At 58.7% G+C, this 25214-nt stretch overlaps 2 protein-coding genes and 1 long non-coding RNA gene across 17 annotated transcripts in view; 1 reads left to right on the top strand and 2 right to left on the bottom strand.

Annotated features, from left to right (window-relative positions):
- Positions 1-6574: 6574 nt before the first annotated feature.
- ABTB1 (ankyrin repeat and BTB domain containing 1) lies at positions 6575-12929 on the bottom strand. Of its 12 annotated transcripts, none has more exons than XM_049715502.1 (12): positions 12737-12929; positions 11598-11682; positions 11414-11469; positions 10407-10551; positions 10121-10280; positions 9977-10022; positions 9613-9804; positions 9407-9525; positions 9062-9157; positions 8793-8960; positions 7841-8041; positions 6575-7775 (listed from the first exon to the last, which is right to left on the bottom strand). In XM_049715502.1, exons 5-12 carry the CDS (start codon positions 10172-10174, stop codon positions 7569-7571), a joined length of 1083 nt encoding a protein of 360 aa, XP_049571459.1. In that variant the 5' UTR covers positions 10175-10280; positions 10407-10551; positions 11414-11469; positions 11598-11682; positions 12737-12929; the 3' UTR covers positions 6575-7568. The 12 variants fall into 12 exon arrangements, with proteins under 12 accessions (XP_049571459.1, XP_033271944.1, XP_049571460.1 ...); XM_033416053.2 differs by having other exon boundaries at positions 11598-11625; XM_049715503.1 differs by having other exon boundaries at positions 9619-9804; positions 12737-12928.
- Positions 11912-16180, top strand: LOC125965533 (uncharacterized). The gene is made up of 2 exons (XR_007479529.1): positions 11912-12141; positions 15866-16180. It is a non-coding gene; the product is annotated as an uncharacterized LOC125965533 (long non-coding RNA).
- PODXL2 (podocalyxin like 2) overlaps positions 13080-25214 on the bottom strand; it is a 40871-nt gene continuing 28736 nt past the window's right edge. For 2 of the 4 annotated variants that reach the window (XM_012538933.3, XM_033416064.2), the window contains exons 3-8: positions 22645-23366; positions 21931-22005; positions 17213-17369; positions 16822-16883; positions 14072-14251; positions 13080-13444 (exon numbers count right to left, since the gene is read on the bottom strand). In XM_012538933.3, coding sequence (XP_012394387.2) covers positions 13232-13444; positions 14072-14251; positions 16822-16883; positions 17213-17369; positions 21931-22005; positions 22645-23366 — 1409 coding nt within the window. In that variant the 3' untranslated portion in view covers positions 13080-13231. The remainder of the gene's footprint in view (positions 13445-14071; positions 14252-16821; positions 16884-17212; positions 17370-21930; positions 22006-22644; positions 23367-25214) is intronic. The other 2 variants (XM_049715523.1, XM_049715522.1) reach the window with 2 other exon arrangements.

Here is a 25214-nt window from a genome sequence, read left to right as displayed (position 1 = left end):
TGGTGTCGTCTGCCTGTCTGTGATCTGACTGCAACGTCCCTTGCGGAGAGACCAGCGGCCCTTTGCGAGGCTGCACTGGGGGTCTGGGCCGGTCCCCTGATACACCCCAGTATGCGGACCTGACTGTCCCTCTTGCGGAGCGGACTGCACGCCAGCTTTCTCGTACAGACGCGGCCACCGCTGCCACCAGAGGCCGGGCCGCCCCAGTTCTGGGCTCCACGGCTGACCCTCCTCCACAGTCCCACGTAACTTCTGACAATTTAGAAATAAGTTCTGATCTCCTCCCCCGTGGCTGCACCTCTGCCTCGCCCACCTGAGCGCAGGAGACCCCAGCTCGGGCGGGTGCCTGCACCCCTCCCTCCGTCGCCCCTGCGCCTGACCCAGAAGCAGAGGCTGTCGGCTGCCTGTCTGTCCAGGCAGACCATCTCCCTCTGGCCCCGCTGGCCCCAGGGCAGTCACTGTCCCTTCCTGCTGGTGGCCACAGCAGCCTCCTCCGGGTGCCCCATCTTCCGACTTGTGTCCCATTGGTCTTTTCCCACATAGCGACCAGAGCGGGTGTTCAACGCGTCAGGCGGTGGCCCTTCCCACTCCAACCCTCGTGGTCCCATCTCACGCAGAGGCGGCCACGGCCCTCCCAAGCCTGCAGGCCCTGGGCCCGTGGCCACACGCCAGCCTCTCTGTGGAGCCTTCCCACCACCCTGTGTGGAGCTACCCACTCCCTGGCCCCCGCCACCACTCCTGCAGCACAGCCACTGCCATCTGACTCGACCGCGTTCTGTGGACCCTCAATAGCCCTGTCCCCCCACCGGAGCTGAGCTGCGGGAGCTGGGTCCTCGCGTCAGACCTCTGTGTGGTTTCCAGGGGTCCCTGGTAAATATCTGTCCAGGGAGGGAGGGGGTGGGGGACCAGTGCTCTCTCTGGGCCAGGCTGGAGCCTGGAACTGGGGTTGTAGGCGCAGGGCCCACTTCTTGGTGGGCGCCCGTGCCCTCACCCAGGCCACACCTCCAAGGGCCCCCTCGGGTTTAATGTTCTGCTGTTGCTGGCTTGAAATCCTCAATCTTTCTGGGCATGGTTCTCCTCCCGAGTTCCTGGACTGCCCTCAGGGTCGCTGCTCTGGACGCTTCCTCGGGCAGGTCGCCCAGCTCCACGTCACTTAGTTCTTCTGGGCTTTATCTTTTCCTTCGTCTGGAACATGTTCCTCTGCCCCCTCGGTGTGTCTGAGTTGCTATTTGTATTTTATGTCTGTTAGTGACGTTTCTCGACCTTGGAGAGGGGGCCTCTGTAGGAGACGTCCTGTGTCCCAGCGGTGCTCTCTCCTCTCGTCACCCAAGCTGCATGCTCTGGGGGGCTGCGTGAGCCCTTCTGTGGCAGGGGGCTGAGCGCGTGGGGCGGCTGGTGGGCCTGCTCGGCCCCTGGCCTGGCTGGTCGCCAGGCCTTGCCATGTGTGGATGCCGCTGGCTGCTGGTTAGCGGGGTCTGGTCACGAGGCGGCGGGTTGTGGAATCCTAGGGGACCCCAGGCTAGTGCTGGCTCCTTGGTGGGCAGAGTCGGGGTCCAGGAGACCCTGGGATGCTGCCCACCCACTGGCGGGTGAGGCCAGGTCCTGGGGTTAGTGCCGGTCTACTGGCAGGCGGAGCCGGGCCCAGGGTTCCCAGAGCTGGTGTTGGATGGCCGGTGGGGGAGCAGTTCCTGACACAGTTGGGTCTGGGGTCCAGGGTGTCCTGAAGCTTGCGGTGACCTGCCGGTGGGCAGGGCCAGGGCCCAGCTGGTCCCAGGGCGGATCTGGCCTGCTCTGGGCAGGCTGGGTCCACAAGCTGCAGGACTGTGGTTTTCTTTTCTTTTTTTTTTTAAATTTAATTTTTATTTTATATTGGAGTATAATTGATTTATAATGTTGTGTTAGTTTCAGTCAGGTGTACAGCTAAGTGATTCAGTTATACATATATACACTGTTTCTCAGATTCTTTTCCCACATAGGTTATTACAGAATATTGAGTAGAGTTCCTGTGCTATACAGTAGGTCCTTATTACCTATTATATATATAGTAGTGTGTATATGTTAATCCCAAACTCTTAATTTATCTCTCCTCTGCCCCCCCGTTTCCCCTTTGGTAACCATAAGTTTGTTTTTTAAGTCTGTGTGTCTGTTTTGTAAATAAGTTCATTTGTATCTTTTTTTTTCTTTTTTCCTTTTAGATTTCACACATAAGTGATATCATATGGTATTTGCCTTTCTCTGTCTGATTTACATAGTATGATAATCTCTGGGTCCATCCATGTAGCTGCAGATGGCATTACTTCATTCTTTTTGATGGCTGAGCAATATTCCATTTTATATCTGTACCACGTCGTCTTTATCCATTCCTCTGTCGATGGACATTTAGGTTGTTTCCATGTCCTGGCTATTGTAAACAGTGCTGCAGTGAACACTGGGGTGCATGTATCCTTTCAAATTATGGTTTTCTCTGGATATATGCCCAAGAGTGGGATTGCTGGCTCATATGGTAGTTCTATTTTTAGTTTTGTAAGGAACCTCTATACCGTTCTCCATAGTGGCTGTATCAATTCACATTCCCACCAACAGTGTAGGAGGGTTCCCTTTTCTCCACACGCTCTCCAGCATTTGTTGTTCCTACTTTTTGATGATGGCCATTCTGACGGGTGTGAAGTGATACCTCATTGTAGTTCTGATTTGCATTTCTCTAATAATTAGTGATGTTGAGCATCTTTTCATGTGCCTCTTGGCCATCTGTATGTCTTCTTTGGAGAAACATCTGTCTAGATCATTTGCCCATTTTTTGATGGGGTTTGGTTTTTTGATATTGAACTGCATGAGCTGATACGTTTTGGAGATTAATCCCTTGTCGGTTGCTTTGTTTGCCAGTATTTTCTCACATTCTGTGGGTTGTCTTTTTTCTTTATGGTTTCCTTTGCTGTGCAAAAGCTTTTAAGTTTATTTAGGTCCCCTTTGTTTACTTTGGTTTTTATTTCTGTTACTCTAGGAGGTGGATTGCAAGAGACCTTGCTGCGATTTATGTCATAGAGTGTTCTGCCTGTGTTTTCCTGTGAGTTCCATAGTGTCCAGCCTTACATTTAGGTCTTTAATCCATTTCGAGTTTATTTTGTGTATGGTGTTAGAGGATGTTCTAAAGTAAGTCCCCTACATAGGAATGAGTTCTGTTCCGAGAGCGCATGCGTAAGTCGTTTGTTTATAAGTCCAACAAAGTTAGCCTAGGTACCCAGCTAACACAATGGGCTATGTAGTACTGTACTGTAATAGGTTTATAAGGCTTTTCACACAAATAATACATAAACACAAAAAATAAAACATTTCCTTTTTTTTTTTTTTTTTTTTGCGGTCTGCGGGCCTCTCCCATTGCGGAGCACAGGCTCCGGACGCGCAGGCTCAGTGGCCATGGCTCATGGGCCCAGCCACTCCACGGCATGTGGGATCTTCCTGGTCCGGGGTCCCCTGCATCGGCAGGCGGACTCTCAACCACTGCACCACCAGGGAAGCCCAAAACATTTTTAATCTTACAGTACAGTACCTTGAAAAGTACAGTAGTGCAACAGCTGGGATACAAGGGCTGGCATCAGGTGAACAGGCAAGAAGAGTTACTGACTGAGGAGGGAGAGGAGGTGGGAGACGGTGGAGCTGAAGCATCGTCAGCAATAGGAGACGGAGGGCGAACTGCAGTTTCACTCACGCCTGACGTTAGTGGAACACATATTTCGTTCGCAACTTGAAGGTTTGTATGTAGGGGACTTACAGTAATTTCATTGTTTTACATATAGTTGTCCAGTTTTAGGGCTGTGGTTTTCTTGGCCTGGTGTCTGCCCCCTGCTGGGCAAGGCTGGTCTAGCAGCCTGAGCAGGCTCCCTGGAGGGTAGGGCAGGTGCCTGCCCACTGGTGGGTGGAGCTGCGCCGTCTGGTGGGCAGGGCCGTGTCCCAGGGGGCTGTGAGCTCAGCAGGTCCCAAGGCAGCCTGTCAGCTGACGGGTGGGGCTCTGTCCCCCAGGGGGCTGTTTGGCCCAAGGCTCCCAGCACTGGGCCTACAGGCTGTTGGGTGGTGCTTGGTCTTGGCGCTCACAGGCCAAGATGTCAGCCCAGCAGCACAGCAGCTGTGTTCACGGGCCGAATGTCCCCCTGTGTATCTGCCACCGGCGTCTGTGTCCCCAGGGTGAGCCTCAACCGCCCCCCACCTCTGCAGGAGACCCTCCAAGAACAGCAGGTAGGTCTGGCCCAGGCTCCCATCAAATTACTGCTTCTGCCCTGGGTTCTGGTGCGTGTGAGGTTTTGTGCGGCCCTTGAGGAGTGGGGTCTCTGCTCCCTCGTCCTGTGGGGCCCCTGCAGTCAAGGCCCGCTGTCTTCACAGCCAGATGCTCTGGGGGCTCCCGGTGCCGGACCCCCGGGCTGGGGAGCCTGACGTGGGGCTCAGAGCTCTCACTCCTCGGGGGGAACCTCTGCAGGGTCATTATTCTCCAGTGTGTGGGTTGCCCACCTGGGGCTAAGGGACTCCTGCTGTCTCGTCGTCGTTCCTTCTTTATGTCTTTAGCTAAGGGACTCCTACTGTCTCGTCGTCGTTCCTTCTTTATGTCTTTAGCGATAGAAGATATTTTCTGGCAGGGTTTGGTCTTTTCCGTGGATGGTGGTTCTGCAGGTGGTTGTGATGTTGGTGTGCTCGTGAGAGGAGGTGAGCTGCTCTCCTGAGATGACTTGTGATGAAATTTTCAATCATTTTGGAATAGGTCCCACGGGGTGGCCAGAGCTGGCTGTCCCCTGTGCAGAGGCCCCCTGGGTGGCACGTAGACCTGAAGGATGGTCCCCTCCCAAGGCCTGCACTCCTCCTACAGCCCAAGCCTCATGGGGTTGACTGTGGGCAGTATCCTCTCTGGGCTGTTCCTGCCTCCTGGGAGCACCCACAGAGCACAGACTCCTGCTGAGGGCCATCACGTGGCAGGTGCCCCATGGTCTTGGGGCTGCCCCCAGATCCAGGACGGGGTGACACAGCTTGCCTCATCTTGGTGGGGCAGGAAGAGGGACGATGGAGCGCCAGGCCGGCCCAGCAGGGGAGAGCACGAGGTGAGCATGAGAGGGGCGTGTCCGAGGGGCTCGGGGTAGATGGGAAGGGAGCACAGGTTGGTCCCAGGACTGGGACTCAGGGACGGAGATCTCCAGCAGCAGCAGCACCCCGCCCGGGACGGTGCGTGGGGGGAGCCTGCGGTGGGGGTGCAGTGCTGGGACCAGACACCGGAGGTGTCTGGAGCCTGGGGTAGAGGACACGGCGGTGGCCAGGTGGGGGCTGGGTGGGAGCAGCAGCTGCTGTCCCACTCACGGCCCTGAGTGTGTGGCTTCCAGCCCGTGGACCAAGGAGGCTGCTCCTGCCACAGCACCCTTATCCCAGCCCACTGGGAGGGAGGAAAGGAGAGGGGCAGGGTGAGCTTTGCAAGGACGAAACCAGAGACCCCATCTGCCGTTTCTGCTCACATCTAGGACCTGGTGGCGTGGCCACGGCTCAAGGCAGCAGGGAAGCTGGGAAATGAGCCAGGTGCCCACAGCAAAGGGCGGGCACAGAGCTCAGAGAGACAGCAGGCTGTGCCCAGGAACCAAGCATGCACCCCAGGCTTTCCAGGAGGGGAGACCTGAGCTCAGCATCCACCTGGAAGATGCCAACACGGCAGGTAAGAGTGAGCTAGAGGTGAGGCAGGGCCCCAACTGGGGCCGAGCTGGCAGGAGGCGGCTACCGTGGAGGCTGGGTGGCGGCTACCGTGGAGGCTGTGTGACAGCTACCTCGAGGGCCGAGGAATCAGGAGAACACGAGTGTCCATCTCCACGACTCCATGGGTAAGAAGGGGCTACACCACGTGCCCAGAATTGCTCGTGTCCCATCTTCCAGGAACGAGGTGAGTTCACGTCGAGGTTCAGTGGGCTGAGCCCCACCCACCCCTGCTGGTGCCTCCTCAGGACCCCGTCTCACTCCAGGTTTGGTGGTTGGTAGTACTGCTCCCACTTAGACCGATAAGGATGCTGGGGCTCTGATGTGCTCTAGCCCAGGTCCCCGGCCCACGTGCAAGACAGCCGCTGCCTCCCCGAGGTGCAGGTGGTGACCACCCAGGTGCAGGGTGCTGATGGGACTCGGAGAACTAAGCCACTGGCCGGGGGGTGGGGGGCTGGAGTGCCTGAGGGCAGCTTCCTGGCTCCAGGGCCCCCCCTGCAGAAGTCCCTGCCTGAGGCTGTGCTTCAGACTTTTACCAAAGTGAGAATTTTTATGCTAGTAGAGCGCTCCAGGAATGAAGGCTGCCCCTCGCCCTGGCAAGAGCACTCCTAACTTTGTGACGGCACCCTCACTCCTCCTCACTCTGCCGCATTGAGGCAGACACTGAAAGCTATGTAGGAGTTTTCCAGGTGGAGGAGCAAACATATGCATGCCTTTTTTTTTTTTTTTGCAGGTGGGAAGATTATTATAGGATGGGTTAAAAAAACGTATATCTTTAGGTAAGAGCCAGGACTAGGGCGAGGCAAGTGAGGCACTCCCCTCAGGCACACAAGGGTGCACCAAAAATCATTCATAGTCATTAAAAATAAGCAATAGTTTAATGTAATACTTTACTTTTAAATCAAAATTAATGATGAACTTTCAAAGCAGGATTCCTGGTTGTCTTTTGCTCCAGTCCCCCGGGACTCGGCACAGCACGGTCGGTCGGCTTGTGGCCGCTGCCCCGCCGGCAGGCCCTCTTCGCCCTTACACTCCACTTTACGTACAAGCCGTTTTTCTTTTCTGTTTTTGCTTACTCTGTTAACGGTTGATCTGTTTTTCCCAATGGGATCTTGTGATGGAATAGAATGCATATAAAATTTCCTAGTAAAATGTATGGAAATTTTTGATTCAACAGTGTTCACTTCGAGGAGGCCCTGGGCTGAGGGTAAAACAGTGGCTTCCATCCTCAGCACCCCCTGGACTGATACGCACCACAGCCAGTGGCTGAGGCGGGTGCAGGGAGCCAGGCCAGGTCTGCTTAGCTGGGGCCCTGCGCCCCAAGGTGCAGGCTGGGCTGAGGCCCCACGGCGAGCCATATGAGCAGCTGCTCAGTAAGCGAGCTCAGAAGCCCTGCCTTAGCTCACCTGAGGGCAAACAAACACCTCTGGCCCCACGAAACCTCCCAGGGCCAAGGGGAAACCCTGTCCCCAAGGGGGAGTCTGGTCATCAGAGGGGCTGCCTACTCAGACCCACAGACGCGGGGCCCTGACCCGAGCTCCCCCGACCCTGTCCCTGGTACACAGGCTCCCACGGTGAATTCAAGCTTTATTGCCGCCTCCGCCCAGGAAAGCATGCGAGGAGGGGCCAGGAGCAGGTGGGACGTGGGAGGGAGGCCCTAAGAAACGGCCCGCCAGGTTTCCCTGAGTGGTGCCCAGCCCCAGGGTCTTGGGGCTGGTTTAGTGCTGCGGGAGAGGCCTCATCCCCAGGTGCCCCTCCCCGGGGTCCCCAGGCACAAAGAGGAGGGGAGACCCCGCCGAGCGCCTACCGGCGCGGTGACGCCCCGAGCTCACAGACCACATGGCGCGCAGCCCTCAGCAGTCCAGGCCGACAGACGCCAGCAGGTCCTCCAGCGCCCGCAGCTGCCGCTCTGCCTGCTCCATGGCGCTGCACGTCTGCGCGGTGCTGCCCAAGTGGAAGCGGATGTCGTCCACCAGCGGGATGGAGTCCGTCTCCTGCCGGGCCGTCACGGCCGCGGCCTCCTCCTTCACCGCCTCCACGAAGTCCTCCCGCTCCAGCAGCTGCGGACAGGCCAGCTCAGGGCACGCCCGCCACCCACCCTCAGCCACCCCGGGCCCACGCTCACCTTCTCGATGACCTTGGCCATGTACTTCGTGCACTGGTCCTCCAGGCGCGCCAGGCCAAACAGCTTGGCCACGCGCCACACGCCCACCACGCTGTCCTCGTCCAGCAGCTGGGCCAGGCCACGGCCACACAGCTGCTTCAGGCCTGGCAACAGGTACATGTCAGCCACACTCAGCACGTCGTAGGCCAACTCGGGAGGCAGCTGTGAAGAGAACGGAGGTGAGGAAGGGCACCCGAGACTTAAGAATGGGGTCCACGGGCCGAGCCAGGGGCTCACGTTGCAGGCCAGCTCTGCCCCGAGCCCCACAGCCAGAGCCCATGTTTCCCACCTGCTGTGGCAAGCACGGCCTCCAGAGGACGAGGGAAGCTGGGTGCAACTTTCACCCAGTCCAGGCGGGGACACCTGCTTGGCCGTCACCCCGTTCTCTGGGAGCAGCTGTGACAGGGATCCTACAGCCCACTGACCCCTTCTGGGAGGAAGTGTGCTAACCCTGCCCTGGGCGCTCACCGCAGAGAAACAAGAAACAAACCCCCTTCCTCAGTCACCATATTACTACAGTGACCAGCACACACGCGCACAAGCAGGCAGTGCACACCTGCCGCCTCCTCACCTGGGGCAGCTGCCTCGGGGCAGCCAAAGGGCCCTGTGGTGACCCCAACGCATCCCCACTGTTGCAGGGATTCAGGGTGACTGTCCCCGCCCACCCCGTGGCTGGAAAACTTGGGGACCTCAGGTGGCTACACTGTGTCTCCAAGTGCCAGGTGCTCATGCCATGAGTCTTGTCACTCATCCTTGCCCACCCCTCCACCTGATAGAAAAGTTCACACAGGACCCACACTCCAGCCTCATGGAGAACAGGCCTCCCAGAGCCAGTCCAGACCTGGGCGCTCCCTCTAAGCCCCGTGGTGACGTGGCCTGTGTAGCCCCCCCAAGCCCTGCCCAGCGCGCACACCTCGGTGTGGTCACTGTAGACGTAGTACAGCACATGGGTGAAGACGGCGGGCGAGACGTCGTGCAGGGTGATGGCCAGGAGGCCGCCTGACGCCTCCAGCTCCTCGTTCTCGCGGAAGTGGTCATCCAGCAGGGCCCGGAAGTAATCGCTGCGGCCACAGAAGAAGGCCTGTGGGAGGCTGGGCTCAGGATGGGCCAAGACTTGTGCCTGGAGGAGCTGGCCCGGGGCTTAAGGCAGGGGTGGGGGTCCGGAGGGAAAAAACTTAGTACCTTGTGACAGAGGAAGCTGTAACCGTCCACTCGGAAGCAGACATCAGGACAGCTGCTGAAGCCGTCGCAAGGGAAGGGCAGCTCGCCAAGATCACCCTGGCGGGGGACAGCAGAGCAGGTGCCACCAGAGCAGGCAGGAGACGGGAGAGCAGCCGGCCCCGGCCAAGAGCCCGTTCTAGCTCATCCTGGAGGACGACCGCTGCCCCGCGTTGACTTAGATACAAGACAACTAAAGCAAGCAGGCTAGCTCAGAAAAGGGAAGCAACTGGGCTCTAGGTTTAAACCGCATACCCATCCCCAGACACGCCCCCTACCCACAAGCCCAGCCCAGGCGGGTGTGCTTACCCGGAGCTCGGGGGGCAGGGCACAGTCGGCCAGCAGGGCCAGGTCCTCCCGCAGCCGGGGGTCTACCTGGGGGGGCTCAATGGTCAGCACCTTCACACACGTGCCTGGCTTGGAAGCCACTGTGGAGGGGAGAACGCAGCTTCAGGGAGCCGGGCGGCCCGCCAGCTGCTGCCTGAGGCCCCGGGCCCCAAGTCCTGGACACGCACACTCACACTTGGCCTCCAGGTCGCCGAGCAGGTCCCACAGCTGGCACTGCTTGGCCAGACGCTCACAGTCGCCGACATGCTCCACACCGACGTCCAGGCAGCCTGGGTATGGGTGCAGGGCTGGGGGGAGGCTCAGAGCCTGAGGGGGCCCTCGGCTGCCCCGCGGCCGTGCCTCGGCCCACCACCCGAGTTCTACAGGACCCGGGACAGACGAGAAGGGCTCCTCTGTGGGTGGGAAAACCCAGCCCAGGAGGCAGCTGGAACCACCCTGCACCCCAGGGGATGAGCCCCAGGAGAGAAAAAGTGGCGCCAAAGCCACGTCTGGGTGTGCTGCAGCCCCTCCCTACCCAGACCCAGGGCTCACCTGTGTACAGGTACTGCAGGAGGGCCCCAAAGGCCACGGGGTTGATCTGCAGGCAGAGACCGCAGGGAGACAAGGTCGGAGACAGCCGCTCAACACAAATTCCCTGCTCACCCTCTGCCCTCCCCATCCCCGGGAGGGACGCACCAGAGGGTGCCTGAGGACCACGACACTTTTGCCCTTCCATTTGGTGTCGAGCATGTGTGCGAAGTAGGTGCTGCGAGCACCCAGGATGCAGCGATGTGCCCGGAAGGACTTGCCGTGCACTAAGAAGACCACGTCGCTGTGGATGCCCTGCTCCAGGAGGCTGGGGGCAGTGGAGGGGGTCCTCAGCAGTGCCGCCCCCAAGTCCCCCCACTGCCCCCCCTCAGCCCCACACCGGCCACGCCCACCACAGAGCCTCTGTGCAGGGCTGTCTCGCGCTCAGTCTCACCGCAGCAGGCAGCTATAGTAGTAGTCCCGCCGCCGGTAGGAGGCCGTCACCTGCTTGTAGTCACGCAGGGCCCGGCGGATGGCCTCGCTCTGGGCCCCGTAGAGACAGCGCTCCCCATCGAAGGTGTTGGCCTCGCAGCGGGCTCCTGGGGACGGCAGGGCTGCCCAATCTGCAGGGCCATGGGGCTGCCCGCCACAGCTGGGGAGGGGCCTGGGGGAGAGGCGCAACTCCCCCTCCCCACCCCACCTACGGGGCCCGAGTCGCCCTGGGCCTGCTCGTGCCCCAGCATCCTCCCTGCTGGGGCCCAGGCACACGCCACACACCACACAAAACAGACGGCTTGGAGGCCGGCCCTAATCTGTGCACTGGCAGTCTGGGGACACACCCTAGGCAGAAGAGTCCCCCGTCCTCACCTAACTGAGGTTCCTGGGGCAGAAAGACATACACAGGTTAGCAAATGACGTCAGGTGCTCTGAAAAAGAAGCTAAGCAAGATGAAGGGTGACAGTGGTGGCAGCTGCCACAGGAGAGGCTGTGGAAGGTCACTGTGGCAGAAACAAGGTGCAGAGACGTGAAATGAGTGAGAGCCATGCCAAGACCTGGGAAAGGCCTTCTGAGCAAAAGGAACAGCAAGTGCAAAGGCCCTGAGCGGCACGTGGGGAGGCAGCAGAGGGCTGGCGGGGCGGGAGGGGGCGCCTGTCAAGGAGCAGCTCAAGGCAGGCCAGGTTCTCTAGCTCATGGGAAACACAGCAGGGAAGGCACTCAGGCCAGGAAGCAGGTCACACTGGCCGTGGGGCATGCCCACTGTGGCAAGGACAACACACGGTAGAGGACAGGGAGGGGCAGCCGCAGGGACGCTGACCCGGGGCTGCGGAGCTGAGGGGAGAACCGGCTCTGAGGGCAGAGCTAAGGGCATTGCTGACGGGGTGCGGGACTGAGAGGGGATGCCAGGGCCCCTGGGCACAGCCCACGTCCACCGCCCCACCCAGCCCTGCCCTGCGCACTCACCGTTGGCTAGCAGGTAGAGCACCAGCTCTTCGTGTCCACAGAGGCAGGCATAGTACCTGAGGGGGAGATGGGCGGGGCAGGGGCGCTGTCAGGCCTGCAGGCCCCGCCCACCCTACCCACCCCCTGCCCCCCCCCCCCCCGGCACTCACAAGGGGGTGCTGTCCCACTTGTCCCGCACATTCACCTCCACGTCTCGCTGCTCCAGCAGGTACCTGGGCAGGGGAGGTCAGAGCCTAGGTCAGGATGGGTTTGGGGTCTGGAGAGGAGACCTGCGGAAGGGGAAGGAGGAAAGCCTCCCCAGGTGAGGGCAGAGACCAGAGCAGGACAGGCGTTTAAGGCAAAGGAGCCACGAAGAGTGGATGTGGGAGCCCCTGGGCGTCGGAGGCCCCAGAGCTGAAGAGGCTGACCATCTGGGCTGAAGGCTGAAGGGAGGGAGGGAGGGAGGGAGGGAGCGGGGAGGAGGAGGAGGAGGAGGAGGAGGAGGGGGGGCCCTGCCTCCACCCGAACCCTCGGGCTGCATGGGGTGGCAGGTTAGCCTTCCCAGGGCAGAGGGACTGGAGGTGGACAGGACGACCAGGAGACTTGCAGGCGTCCTGGCAGCGTGGAAACGAAAAATGGACAGATTATATAGAAGGCGGAAGTCAGGAAACAAAGCAGCAGAGGAGACGGGTGAGGGGAGACCACGAAGAATGGTGATGGACAGGAACCCACTCCGAGGAGACGCCCAGGTTGGATCTCAGAGTGCACCACACTTTGGGGGCTACCAACTAACTCCCAGGTGTCACCCGACCCTGGGGAGGAGCCCGGAGAAGCTGCGGGGCTCAGGAAGTCCCCGACTGGCCCAGGGGACGGCGCCAGGGGAGGTCGGGACCAGGGATGGGGGAAGGAAAACAGGTGCCTCATATCCCACATCAGCAGCCCCCTCCCCTCCCCGTGCGGCCCGCGGAGACGGCGATTGCAGCACCCGGGCTGCGTCAACCGCAATTAGGAGTTCCCGAACTTCTGAGAACCAGAGGCTGGTTCCGGGCCACAGGCGTTCCCAGCGCGGGGTCCGCAGCTCATCAGAGGAGCCACGTAGGGGGCGTCCCAGGCCTGCCCCCAGGGTCTGACCTCCGGGCCCTTCTCTTCTCTCTGCCCCTCTCCGCCTCCTCCGGGCGTCCGCGTGGCAGTCCTCCCCTCCGGGACTCCCGGAAAAAGTCACGCCAGCACCCGACCCCCGCGCCCCCGCTCAGAGAGCTGCCTGGACCGGGGCGGTCCTGCTTCGGCGCCCGGGCCGCCCCCCACCCCCACCCCGGCCAGGAGCTCCGCGGGCGGCCGACTCACACCCTCCTCGGGGCCACGGCTCCTCACCGCACTCGGCCCACGTCCCCCTTCCTGCAGCTGGAGAACAGGTCGCAGGTATCCATGGCGCGGACGTCCCCGACCCCGGCCCGGCGACCCCAGGGCAGCGGCGAAGCCCCGCCGGATATAAACACGCCGCGCCGCGCCGCGCCCCGCCCGCTCCGCCCGCTCCGCAGCGGCGCCTGCCGCCCGGAGGACCGACCCGGGATGTGCCCGCCCCGCCCCGCCCCGCCCCGCCCCGCCCCTTAGTCCACCGCCTCCGCTTATCACACACGTTCTCCCCCCACTCCGCCCCCAAGCGCAAAAACCAGTCGCGCAGGCGGAGGCGCGGGGCCCGGCGTGCTCTCCGGGCGGCTTTAATGGGGTCCCGGGGCAGCCCCTCGGGGCGTCGGGTGGGGACGGGGATGGGGCCGAGGTGCGTCGTGAGTCGGGGGAAAGCGGGGACCCCGCGCCGAGGGCCGGGCGGGGCACAGCCCCTCACAGGTGCGTGTCCTCCTCGAATACGTCCGAGTCCTCGGGGTCGCGCTTGCCCCCCATGAGCGCGCTCCAGCCCCCCGGGCCGTTGACGGCGCCGCCGCCGTTCAGGCTGGGCTGCTTCTCCTGCATCTCCGACTGGCTGTCGCTGGCCACGTCCAGCGTGGGGTTGTCGTGGCAGCCGTTCTCCACGAAGCGCAGCTCCTCGCCGTGCGACTGCGGCGGGAGGGGCCGCTGGGAGAGCACGCCGGGCCCCCGCCGCCCCCGCTTCATCCCCTCACCGGGCCTCAGGCCGGCGGCCAAACCGCACGCAGGGAACCCCAGCGGACCCTGATGGACGCAGGCCCTTTCGGCTCTGGGTCCTTTCTTAAAATGACTACTGACCCTGCACACGGAACAGACCCATGGCCTCCCTGACACCATCTGGTCCCTCCCGCCAGCACCGACCCCTTCTAAAGGGGCTCATGGGAAACAGGAGCTTTGTGCCCGGGCCCCTCCTTTGCGGGGAGCCGCCAGGCTGCTGGAGCCTCCTGTTGACGCCAAGCCCCCAAGCCAGGGCCTGTCTGATGAGGCATCCACAGGAGCCCAGGCCTGCAAGGCCGCCCGCCCCCCAGCAGCGGCCCTGCGGGTGCAGCCAACGTCCCGCTCCCTGCACCTCCAGCACCTAATGCGAGGCCGGCGCCCTGCAGAGGGCAACTGGGGGCCAGGCCCTGCACTAGCGCCTCACCCGCAGTCACCCCACCGGCAGATGGGGACACTGAGCCTCAGATGCCTGAGCTGGGCACCCCCTCACCGGCACCACCGCGGCCCAGCCCCCTGCCCCTGAGCTCCACGCTCGCTCACCACGTGTTTCAGCTTGGGCAGCCGGCGCTGCCAGCAGTTATAGAGCAGGCCGAGCACGATGATGATGACGCAGATGGCGCCGATGGCCACCAGCACCACAAAGAGCGTCCCGTAGTCGCTGCGTACCTGGCTGGCCCGCGCCTGGCAGCTGCCGGTGGTGGAGTAGTTCTGGATGCCAATCTGAGGGCGGGAGGGCCCGGTTCCTTAGCCGAGATCCTAGGGTGCCAGGGCTCCCCACAGGGCCCTTGGGGTCGGAGCTCAGGGACGGGGAACAGGCTTGCCCGATCTCCAGCCCACGCTGCCTGAGGGCGCCTCCACCCCCAGACTCCTCACAAACCCTGCTGCAGGCGGCCTTTGGCCCTAAACCCACCTGGTGGTGGCCCTAACCCCCCACTGAGGTTGGCCCCATGCCAGCAGTCACAATCCACACGGTCCCCACCAGCTTGAAAAAGGACACGAGCAGTTGTGAAGCTCTCTCCTCACATTCTCCACCACACACCGCAAGGAACTGCAAACACAGCTTCTACCTTGGGGGGCAGGGGTGTCCCGGTACCATTATGGCCATTGTGGGCCAGAGAGAGTGCACGTCCTCGGCCACCCCCAGTCTCCCAGCTTCCTCCCTCTTCCCACTGGAGTGGTCACCAATGTCATTTAGCGCCCAGCACCCCCGACACTGCGTTGTCTCGAGTGGGCGGCCTTCTCTGGCCAAGTGTCTGCTCTGTCCCCACCGGGTCAGGCAGACACTCTCCACAATCAGCATCTCGGGTGGAGGAAAGCAGGAACGGCGAGGTGCCGTGATCAGATGACAGGCGCCAGGGTGAGGGCGCCGTCCACTGGCTCCGGCGCAGAGACCTGGGAGTCCCCCTTTCTAAAGCCAGGTATTAGCTCTTCTTCCTGTGAACCACCTGTATATTTCCAGCACTTTCTCTATTCTCTTTTTAAGTTACCACGGCTCAGGTCTCCTGCTAGACTCACCACCAATGCGCGTGCTAAATCTGCCCACTAACGTATGTCCAAAGACCCAGCATGCCTTTCGGCCGAATCAGTCCGAATGAAACGTCCGGAAAAGCCAGAATACCCAGGGGAGGGGAGAAGCAGAAGGGTCTGTAAAAAAGGTTAAACCCCACTTTCCACCAGCCCCCCAGTGTTCGTGAACCCCAAGTCTCACAACTGGACCGGCCCCCGTGGCTACCCAGGTGGTGTAGGTACAGCATCACGGTGAAAGGCCCAGGCTCTTGAATCTCTCAGGCCTGGTCCAAAGCCTGGCTCAGCCACGCACTCGCTGTGCCATTTTGGGCAGGTCACCTCCCTGCTCTGGGTTTCAGCTCCCGTCTTAAATGGGGCACCTATGGTACTCAACAGGGGGCCTTATTTACTGCTTACAACCCCGGGGTGGTGCTCAGGGCCGGGTGAGAGAACCCAGTCTGGCACTCAGCACACTTATCAAAAAGCCGCAAACCACCACGGAGGCCACCCCCAGCCTGGCGTGGACTAGATAAGGAGGTGGGGCCTCAGCTCTGTCAACAAACACTGGAGGGCTCTCAAGGGACTTCCCTGGTGGTCCAGGGGCTAAGACTCCACACTCCCAATGCAGGGGGCCTGGGTTCGATCACTGGTTACGATACTAGATCCCACATGCCACAACTAAGAGTTCACATGCCACAACTAAAGATCCCTCATGCCGCAACTAAGACCCGACACAGCCAAATAAATAAATATATAAAAAACAAACTAAAAACACTGCAAGGGGCTTCCCTGGTGGCGCAGTGGTTAAGAATCTGCCTGCCGATGCAGGGGACACAGGTTTGAGCCCTGGTCCGGGAAGATGCCATGGAGCAACTAAGCCGCGGAGCAACTACGCCCATGTGCCACAATTACTGAGCCTGCACTCTAGAGCCCGCAAGCCACAACCACTGAGCCCACGTGTCACAACTACTGAAGCATGCGCACCTAGAACCTGTGCTCTGCAACAAGAGAAACCACGACAATGAGAAGCCGCCGCATCACAACAGAGTAGCCCCCGCTCGCCGCAACTAGAGAAAGCCCGTGCACAGCAACGAAGACCCAACGCAGCCAAAAATAAATAAATAAATAAAAAACAAACAAACAAATACTGCAGAACTCTTGAGAACTAAGGGGACTGATAAGGCCCCTGGATTCCAGTGAATGGACGGGGCCTGGAGGACACGGGCTGTCCTCAAGAAGGGAGGTGAGGAACTGCACTTCCTCCTCTGGGGAAGGTGGATCTGGAGTAGAGGTCGGCCAGCCTGTCTCCTCAGCCCAGGTCCCTGGGGCTGGCCAGGTGGGCGGTGGACTGCCTGGGTCGCCCCACCCCACCCCACCCCGGGGCCCCCGAGCTGGCTCAGTGGGGAGTGCCTGGTGACACTTTCTTTTGTGCCTTTGGGAACTGTGCCACGTTCTCCCCACCCACCAGGCTTCTGCACGATTTCGCTTCTCTGCCGCCCACCAAAGAACTCCGCTTACCCTCCAAGATCCCCTCGGGGGGCCCCTCCCTCTGCATCCTCTCCTGACCACCTCCCTCCACGGCTTGGGTCTGCGCCTGCTGTCGCATGTCACACGCACCGCAGCTGGTAGCTCCGTGCTCCTCGGGAGCTGGGCCTCGGAGACCGGAGACAGGAGCTGTCCAGAGCTGCTTCAGGCCGCACCCCGCCACGCAGGCCCTCACGCCTCAGGGAAGGCAGCCCCGCCCCAGAGTTTTAGGGGTGCAGGGAGCACGGCCACGCTCTTACCTCCACCAGGCTCCTGCGGATGTCGCCCAGCATGGAGAGGACATCTTGAGTGGGCACCACCCCTAGGGAAACGCACCATCAGCACAGCCCTGGCCGCAGAGCTGCTCGGGCTCCTGACCCTCGGACCCCATCTGAGCCTCCGAGCCTCACTCCCCAGCGTGGAGCCCACACCGACCATGACCCGTACCTGCTGCCCACCCGCTGGCCCCTTCCAGAAGCCACACCCACGGCCCCTCCCCCACCACACAGAGTACACGGGCCTGCGCCTCCCTCCCGACCAGGGTGCACTCATCCTCCTTCTCTCCAGAACCCAGGCCTGTGGGCGTCACTGAGCCCTGAACCAGGCAGTCCAGCTGGGACTCAGCTTGCCCTCCCCACAGCCCCCACTCACCCTGCTCGCCCACCAAGGTCATCAGCAGGTGCCGCTCCTTCTCGCTGGGCTTGCTCAGGGAGATGTGCCAGTCCCCGTGGCGGCTGCGGCCGTGGCGGGGCAGCGCCTCCTCCACCAGGGCCAGGAGCTGCAGCCCCCGGTGCCGCCGGAACACCTCCTGCGAAGGCAGAGAGAAAGCCCCGCGTTCGGTGAGGGGTGATGCCCCCTGACCCCAGCCTCTAGGCCTGGGCCCCTCTGACCCGGGAAAGGCCAGCGGGCTGCCCAGAGTGGCTGCTCAGGGACCTCTGGGGACCACGGAGGAGGCTGTGACCCTGGCCTCGGGGGACAGTGGGCACAGGAAGACCTGAGTCCACTTGGTCCCTGCAGGCGTCCAGGTGCCCCCTCCTGCCTTGGCCTCTTGCACTCACGCGGGGCCTGGTGTCCAAACGTGTCATGTGACGGACGAGTATGTCGGGGGGGAGGACAAGAGAGTGCGCGTCAATACGGCCACCGAGGTGGGAGGCATCCTCCCCAAACTCCCCTCCGCCTGTCACTGGAGAGACAGGGCTCAAAGCTGGGCAGTCAAGAAAGAGTCTGCTGTAGAGAACGAAGGTGTGGACACCGAGGCGGGAAAGCGGGGGGTGGGGATGAACTGGGAGATTGGGGTTGACATATATACACTAATATGTATAAAATAGATTAAAAAAAAAAGACGCCTGCGTCCTCGCAGGGTGCAGCGGTGCCCAGGACAATTAGCAGAGGTGGCCATAATGGTAGACCCCTGGCCGCAGGGAGGGGCAGGAGAAGGGAAAGGAGACTTCTTTCCCATCTGGCGCTCTTGTGCTGCTGAGATTTCCTTCAGCTTGTACACAGGTAATCACACAAAAACAAAAACAAGAGGCTGGCAAGAGGCTGGCACTGAACAGGAACTTGGCACGGGGCAGGAGGCCTTGCCTCTGGCTCCCAGCCCGTCACTGTCCCTTCCTGGCCCGTCTGGGAAGAGGCCCTCCTCTGGCCGGGTCCCCCGACCCCTGGCCCCCAGCAGCCCCTCCCTCCTGTACGTGGGCTCCTATCTCCAATGCTCCCAGCCGCGGGGCCGCGAGCCAGGTGTCTCTGCCCATGAGACCCAGGCGTCTCTCCAGGCCAGCCTTGTGGGCTCTCCTTTCTGCTGGGGCCCAAGCTAAGGAGCGTGGCTGTCACGCTACTGACGTGATGAAGGGCCTTGTTGCCATGGCAAGTGCCCAGTGCAGGCTCTCACGAGTGTTAGGCTCAGCAGCCTAAGAGAGGCCTGCTCAGTTCCCCACCTGGGAGAAGGCTGGTACCTGGAGATGGCCCGAGCGAGCGGCTCGGGAAGCCCCAGCTCCTGAAATGGCCGCTACCGTCCGTGTGTGCGCGTGCAGGGGAGGGGCAGCCGTGCCTGAGCCCTCCTTGGGGCGGCGCCTCCCCGTGTGTGTGGGGGCTGCAGCCCTGTGCGCCACCACCTGCGCACACCCCCCATTTTCAGGGTCCAGACGTTTGCCTGGCTTAAGCCCTAGACCCACAAAGTCAGTTCTGGGAGGGTCTGATGACTAGGTGTCTCATACATTCATTCTGTAGATGGGAAGTGAGTGTCAGTGGCTTTGGAATCAAATATGGACTCAAATCTTGGTTCTGCCATTCATCGGCTCTGGGACCTTTAGCAACACACTGCACCTCTCCGAGCCTCAGTTTCCCCATCTGAAAATGTGGGCATCGGGCCTAAATCCGTGGGCTTACTGTGAGGATTGAAAGGACTTATTCAGTCATAGGTGCTGGGACGACTGGATATCTCAGCAGAAAAGAAAAAACATACCTGGACTCATAGGTCACACCATACACCAAAGTCAATTCCAGATGCATTTCAGATCTAAAGCTTTTAGAAACAAGCATGGCCTTGGAGTAGGCAAACATTTCTAAATTGGACCCGACGAAACCACTAACCATGAACGAAAAAACTGATAAGTTGGAGTATTTTATGATGAAGTTTAAAAAAATTAAGAACTTCCATTTATCAGAGGGTACTATTAAGAGGGTGAAAAGGCACCCCACAGGGTAGGAGAAAACATTTACAATATGTATACGAGACAGAGGTTTCATATCCAGGACATATAAATAATTTACAGACATCAATAAATAAAAAGTCAGATAACCCAGTCAATAAATGAGCAAAAGATCTGATGAGGCACTTGACCAAGAGGCTAAAACACACATGAAAAGCTGTTCAACTTTGTTAATCATCAGGGAAATGCAAAGTAAAGCCACAAAGTAGTGCCACCACACTACATACCTCGCAAAATGGTTAAAATGAAAAACAACACCGATGGCCGGCAGACGCGGCAGCCCCAGAGCACCCGGGTGCTGCCACGGTGTCACTGGCACAGTCACCGTGGAAAGTCGCTGGACGGTATCCAGGGAAGGTGAACGTGCGCATACACGCTGACCCCACGGCGCCACCCGTTGGAATGTGCCCGAGATGTCACAGGAAGACAAATACTGTGCGATCCCACTAACATGAGGGGCCCAGAGCACTCAGATTCACAGAGACAGAAAGTAGAAGGGTGGCTGAGAGAGGGGGGAGATGGAGTTGTTTAATGGGGACAGAATTCCAGTTTCTGCAAGATGAAAAAGTTCTGGAGATCTGTTTCACAATAATGTAAATGTACTTAACACAACCGTACACTTAAAAATGATTAGAATGATAAATTTTATGTTAGATTTTTTTACAATTAAAAAATCCACCGTAAAAAATAATATTGACTAATTCGGTGGATGTCGAGTATTAAATGAGAATAACAAACCAGACAAAAACAGGGAAAGCTGAATGAAAGCTATAAGCTTCTATGTGTTCTTTGGGAAAAGAACAGAGACATTAACTTTAGACTTCATTGTTCAAGTATGTGCCCCCCAAACTCCAGAGTCTCAAGTCCCCATGAAAGCCATGAGAGCTCCTTGAAGAATGCTGATTCCGTGTCCGGGGAAGGGAACATTCAAGAACAGCCTGGAACATCCTTGTGCACAGAAAGCAGGGAAACTAGCAAACACTAAAGGTTGGTCAAAAGGACTCAGAAGCCAACTCTGAGCTGAGGCTTTCACTGGCCAAAGATGGCATTGTAGGCAACGCAGGCTGCCTGCCACTCAGTTCCACAAGGATCAAGTCTTAAGCCACTGCAGTCGCTGACCTACACTCTGAGAGGAATGCAGGACGAAGCATTCTGTGTCTGGATATATGGGCCCCCAGAGAGTTAACATGTATACTAAGGAAGAATGGCATTGACCCCAGATTCCTGCACTGTCCCACACACAGAAAAGCACTCAAATCATTAACTGAGACGTCTGGTCCTCAAGGCCAGCAGTGACCTTTCCCTGAGGTCTCCGCTGCATGCGTCCCCTTCACCGAAGTTCATATGTATCCTGGCTCGTCCACCCGAGAGGCTGTCTCCCAGGCCACCGTCCTCAGTCAGACACTGAATGAACTCGACTCACAGCCCTTACCTCGTGCTTTATTTCCAGTTAACAGAGTGAGCATCAGTAAGACTAATAACTGCACTGCCCTGGATTGAAACACACCAATGATGTTACAATCTATCACTTTATAAAGATGCTGGGAAAAAGAGAACACCTCGTTGGTCACTTGTGGATTAAACGTGTGCATGTACTTTCACTTTTTCTACCAAACACACTAAGCAAGAATGAAGGTTTTTTCTTTTAAGGTCTAAAACCACAAAGACAAAACCACAACAAAACAGCAGAGGAGACAAGAGCCACAGCATGTGATCACCGGAAGCGGATGGATGAGTCAGAGTTTCCCAGTTCAGCAAGCCCGAGAGAGCCAGACGCTGAGCCAGGCGGGGAGAGCTGAGGAGCACCCAGACTTCTCGCCCAACTTGCCAAACGCTCTGGATAAGCGGCACTGGCTCCCTCTGGGAGAGAGAATGGAAACGGCACCAGCACAGGACCACACTGAGAGTGTGTTTAAGAAGCAATGGACCCCTAGTTCCCCCTGACACCGCACAGCTGACAAACATCCCTTCTCCCTGCAGAAGACGGGACGCTTGTTCTTTAATGATGGTAAAATAGAGGGTCTCTGACCTTGAGGACACCAGACCCAGCCGTGGGAGGGGCTCACACTGCGAATGGGTGCGGTGAATAAACTCACCCATCAGGCACGTGTGTCCTAACACAGAAACACAGCCCTCTCCCAAGCTGCTCCCAGAACCCTGGCGGCCAGCCCCATACCCTCCCCGAAGGACAGACGTTCCTTTTTCCAAGAACCTAATCACCCAAGAGGAAGGCCCTAAAGACACTCACATTAGAAATTTTCACATGAAATGGCCCGGCCAGACCACCCTCCCGAGAAGCTACAGTGAAGCCCACCCCCAGGCTCAAAGCTTCCGACCAGCTTTTGCTGGCCCTCCTTAAACAGCACCAAACAAACGCCGCCAGACATCTGAGGAGAGGACGCATGTGGAAAATTGAGAACAAAACTAACAAATGGGGAAAGCGTCCCGTACAGGGAGAAAACAACTCTTCAGAAAGCAATTTCAATATCCTCATGGAGAGACGACATCACACGCAGAATCAAAAACGGAGGGGGGCAGGCACAAAGAGCCTTGGGGATTTAAAAACCCGAGAGCCCTCTTTTCTCAGACGTTGGTGGGAGGTGGCTCCCCCCAGGGGGTCAGGCCACCCACCCCGGCCCGGCCTGCCGCACCAGCACTCACACAGTCCACGTTCTCCGCCATGTTCAGGATGATGTAGTTCTTTCCGGCTAGGTTGCTCCAGTCTTTGCAGATCACCTGTGCAAAGAAATAAGAAGGGCATCTGGAGGGAGGGTGGACGGAACCCTGTGAGAAGCTAGGAGGGCGAGGCCAGGCATGGGTGTGACAGCTGGGTGAGAGCAGACAGCCTCTGCAAGGTGACATGCCCAGGACCCGGCCAAGGTTCACCAACCCGATGTCTGGAGGGAGTGGAGGCAGGAGCTGTGTCACGGGGGCCCGGCTGCAGGGGCCGGCCTGGAAGCTTTCGAAGGCAAACTCGTGTAACGTTCTGAAGGGCAAACAGTAGCATGCCTGGGGGCCAGACGCACAGCTGACCACCTGGGACCCCTCCTTTCCTTTTGGTGTCGGGGTGGGCGGGTGAGGAGGAAAGCAGGGGCAACTGCACAGTGGTGGGGGGTGTGGAGGTGGGGCTGGCCAGAGCGCTGTCAGCACCCACCCTCAGCGGCTGTGACGAGCAGAGGGCACCCGAACCCATGACTACTGGGCGGGGGTGCCGAGCCTGTGCACCTCAGTGTGAAGAGGATGCCCGCTGCTGGGCCATGAGCTGTGCCCCCCAAAGTTCTGCCCGGGATCCACCCGCCGTCCCGGGGCCCGGCAGAGCTCTCCCCATGCCGTGAGCTGGGCATGGCCGGGCAGCCCGCGAGCACCCTCACTTACCTGCGTGGAGTCCCAGGGTGTTCTAGACGGAGTGTCGGCGGTCTGCCCTTCCTGGGGCAGCTGGCTTAGGGTTTCTCGTCCCACGGCAGCAGAGGAAGGTGTCAGCTCCGTGTCTCCAGGAGCCAGTGAGAAAGAGGCTGAGGCTCCAGGGTGCGTGGGGTCTTCGTCTGAGGCCTCAGCCCCGCCGGGAGCTTCTGTCTGAGAGAACGAGGCCGGGGACGGTCCCTCCCCCGGCCGGCCAGCCAAGCCAGCTGTTTCCGCAGTGGCCTCCTCACTGGGCTCCCGAGGGGCCTCCAACTCTAGCCCGTGCCCTGCGGCTGGCAACGCCGTGCCCCCTGCCCCCCAGTCGGCCACATCCTGACCCCCCAGGGTCACTGGACTTGGGGCGACTGTGGGCGGGGAAAGGCTTGGCTCCATGCTGCTCCCCACCTCCACACCCGAGGAGGCCTGGTCCCCAGACTCTTCGTGCCGGTGTTCGGGGGCCCCTGGGGTCTGGCTGCTGCCGGTGGGAGGAAAGCCGTGGACCTGACTTCGGGGTTCTTCTTGGGATCTGGTCACAGGCAGCAGCTGCTCCGCCTCTTCCTCCTCTGCAGGGACCACACGCCAGGGTGGCTCCACCAGGCTCATCTTGGGCAGGGGAGACGGGAGGCTCGCCCCCTCTTGACTCTGGCCCGTATCCTCTACGGGACCAGCCTTCTCAGTCAGGTCTGGGAAACCGTAATCTACGGACAGAGACGGAGAGTTCATTCGCGAGCGTCATCATTCGTTGACTTGCTGAGCACGTGCTGAACGGACGATGAAAAGAGCCGTGAGACCCTCAGGGGAACGGGGGGGAGGCTGGACAGTTGATCGTGTGGGAAAGGAGTGGGAAATAGTGGATTGGTGGGGACAGACTGGGGGGACAAGGGCCAGGCTGGTCCTCACTTCCTTCATGGGAATAGAACGACACAATTCGGCCACTTAAGTCCCACAAACACGGGAAGGTGCGAAGCCTACACGCTCCCCAGAAGTGGCCCCGCTAACATCTGGCGCACAGGGTCCCTGCGGTGCCTTGTCTGGGCCCTCCCCGGGAGACCCCATCACGACCCTTCACCCCTTTTCTAATGGGCTGGGGTGGGCGTCTTCCAGGTGAAATCCCCCAATGAAGTCTGGGAGCCCTGTGGTCACAGATGACCACCACTGTCCCTAGCCAGTGCTCTTATTCTGTAAATCAGGTCCCGACTGGGAAATGCAAGATGCTGGGAGAGCAGAGAGGGGCACTGGCTGAGCCCACCCAGCGTCTGGAGCCTTCCAGCACTCACGGGGCCACTGCTGGCGGGTGGAAGGGGAGGTTCCTCTCCCTGCCATCCCTGGAACGACACTGTGAAGCAGAATACGGAGGCCTCCTGGAGACCAGGACATCTGGCTTCTCAGCGCACCCCAGGCTCCGTCAGGATAATGACACGTGAAAAGCACAGACCAGTTTTGCTGGAAATTCATTCAAATATCAGAATCTATATCTAGGTAACAACTGTTATTGGCTGCCATTTTGTTTCAAAATAATAAATATCAAAGACAGGTCTGAAATACTGCGTAGAGCTGAGAGGGCTGGGGAGGGTCTCAGGTGCTGACTGAGCTGCTCATTCTCCTCCTCCCAAATTTCTGTCAAATGACAATTTTTTTTTTTCACTGTCAAAATGAAAGTCTAAAAAATGTAGATAAATTTCTGGGAACATGGAAAGCAGATGAGATCATAAGATCAGATAACCCCTCAGCCAAAATTAACAAAGAAAAAGTCAGCAGTGGAGGAGGGAGACTCTCTTTCCATCAGAATTAAGGAGAGAGACTACTGTGGGGTTAGCAAGGACACAGAACAGAAAGCTCAGGGAACACAAGATAGTTTTTAAAATTCTAATGAGTATCCTCAGAAAGACCTAAAAATATTGCATCCCTAAAATAAGAACAGGCTAATAAAAAGATGAAGTAATCTTTAAAAAAGAAAAGTTCTTGGAAACTGAAACTCGATTGTTTAAATGTGAAAGTTCGATAGCACAGCTAGAAGAGAAATCAAGGAAAAGTCATCAGAGCAAAAGCAAAGCAAAGCTAAAGGATACAGGTGACCAATGTACGAAGCCTAGCAACTAGCCAGCATGATCTTCAAAAAGAGAGAAATAAAATGGAGTAATAGCCAAAGTTCCCAGGCCTCACAACATGAATCTTCATGTTGGAAAGGTAATAAACAAGGTGAATCATAAAAGACTCACACCTAGCCTCATTCTCACAACAGTCCAACTCTCAGAGGGCTACCTATAAAGGAACAAGAAGCAGATTATCAAATCATCACCAAGCTTCTAATTAATAACACTAGATTGCAGGAGGGAAAAATGTGTTCAAAATTCTGAGGGAAGCTTATTTTGAACTGGGAGTTTTATACCCAACTGAACTATCATTCAAATGTGATTACAAAATAAAGACACTGTCATGTATGTAAGGATTTAAAGGTTTTCTTATCCACAGATTCTGAAAGAATGAATTAAGGAAGTTCTCCAAGAAATCCAAAAAGACATGGGAAATCAAGAAATGTAAGAGAA

This window comes from Orcinus orca, chromosome 10 (assembly GCF_937001465.1).
Source record: "Orcinus orca chromosome 10, mOrcOrc1.1, whole genome shotgun sequence".
In the NCBI taxonomy this organism is placed as follows: domain Eukaryota; kingdom Metazoa; phylum Chordata; class Mammalia; order Artiodactyla; family Delphinidae; genus Orcinus; species Orcinus orca.
Note: the sequence above shows the minus strand (reverse complement) of the source record. Positions and strands in the feature narration are given on the sequence as shown.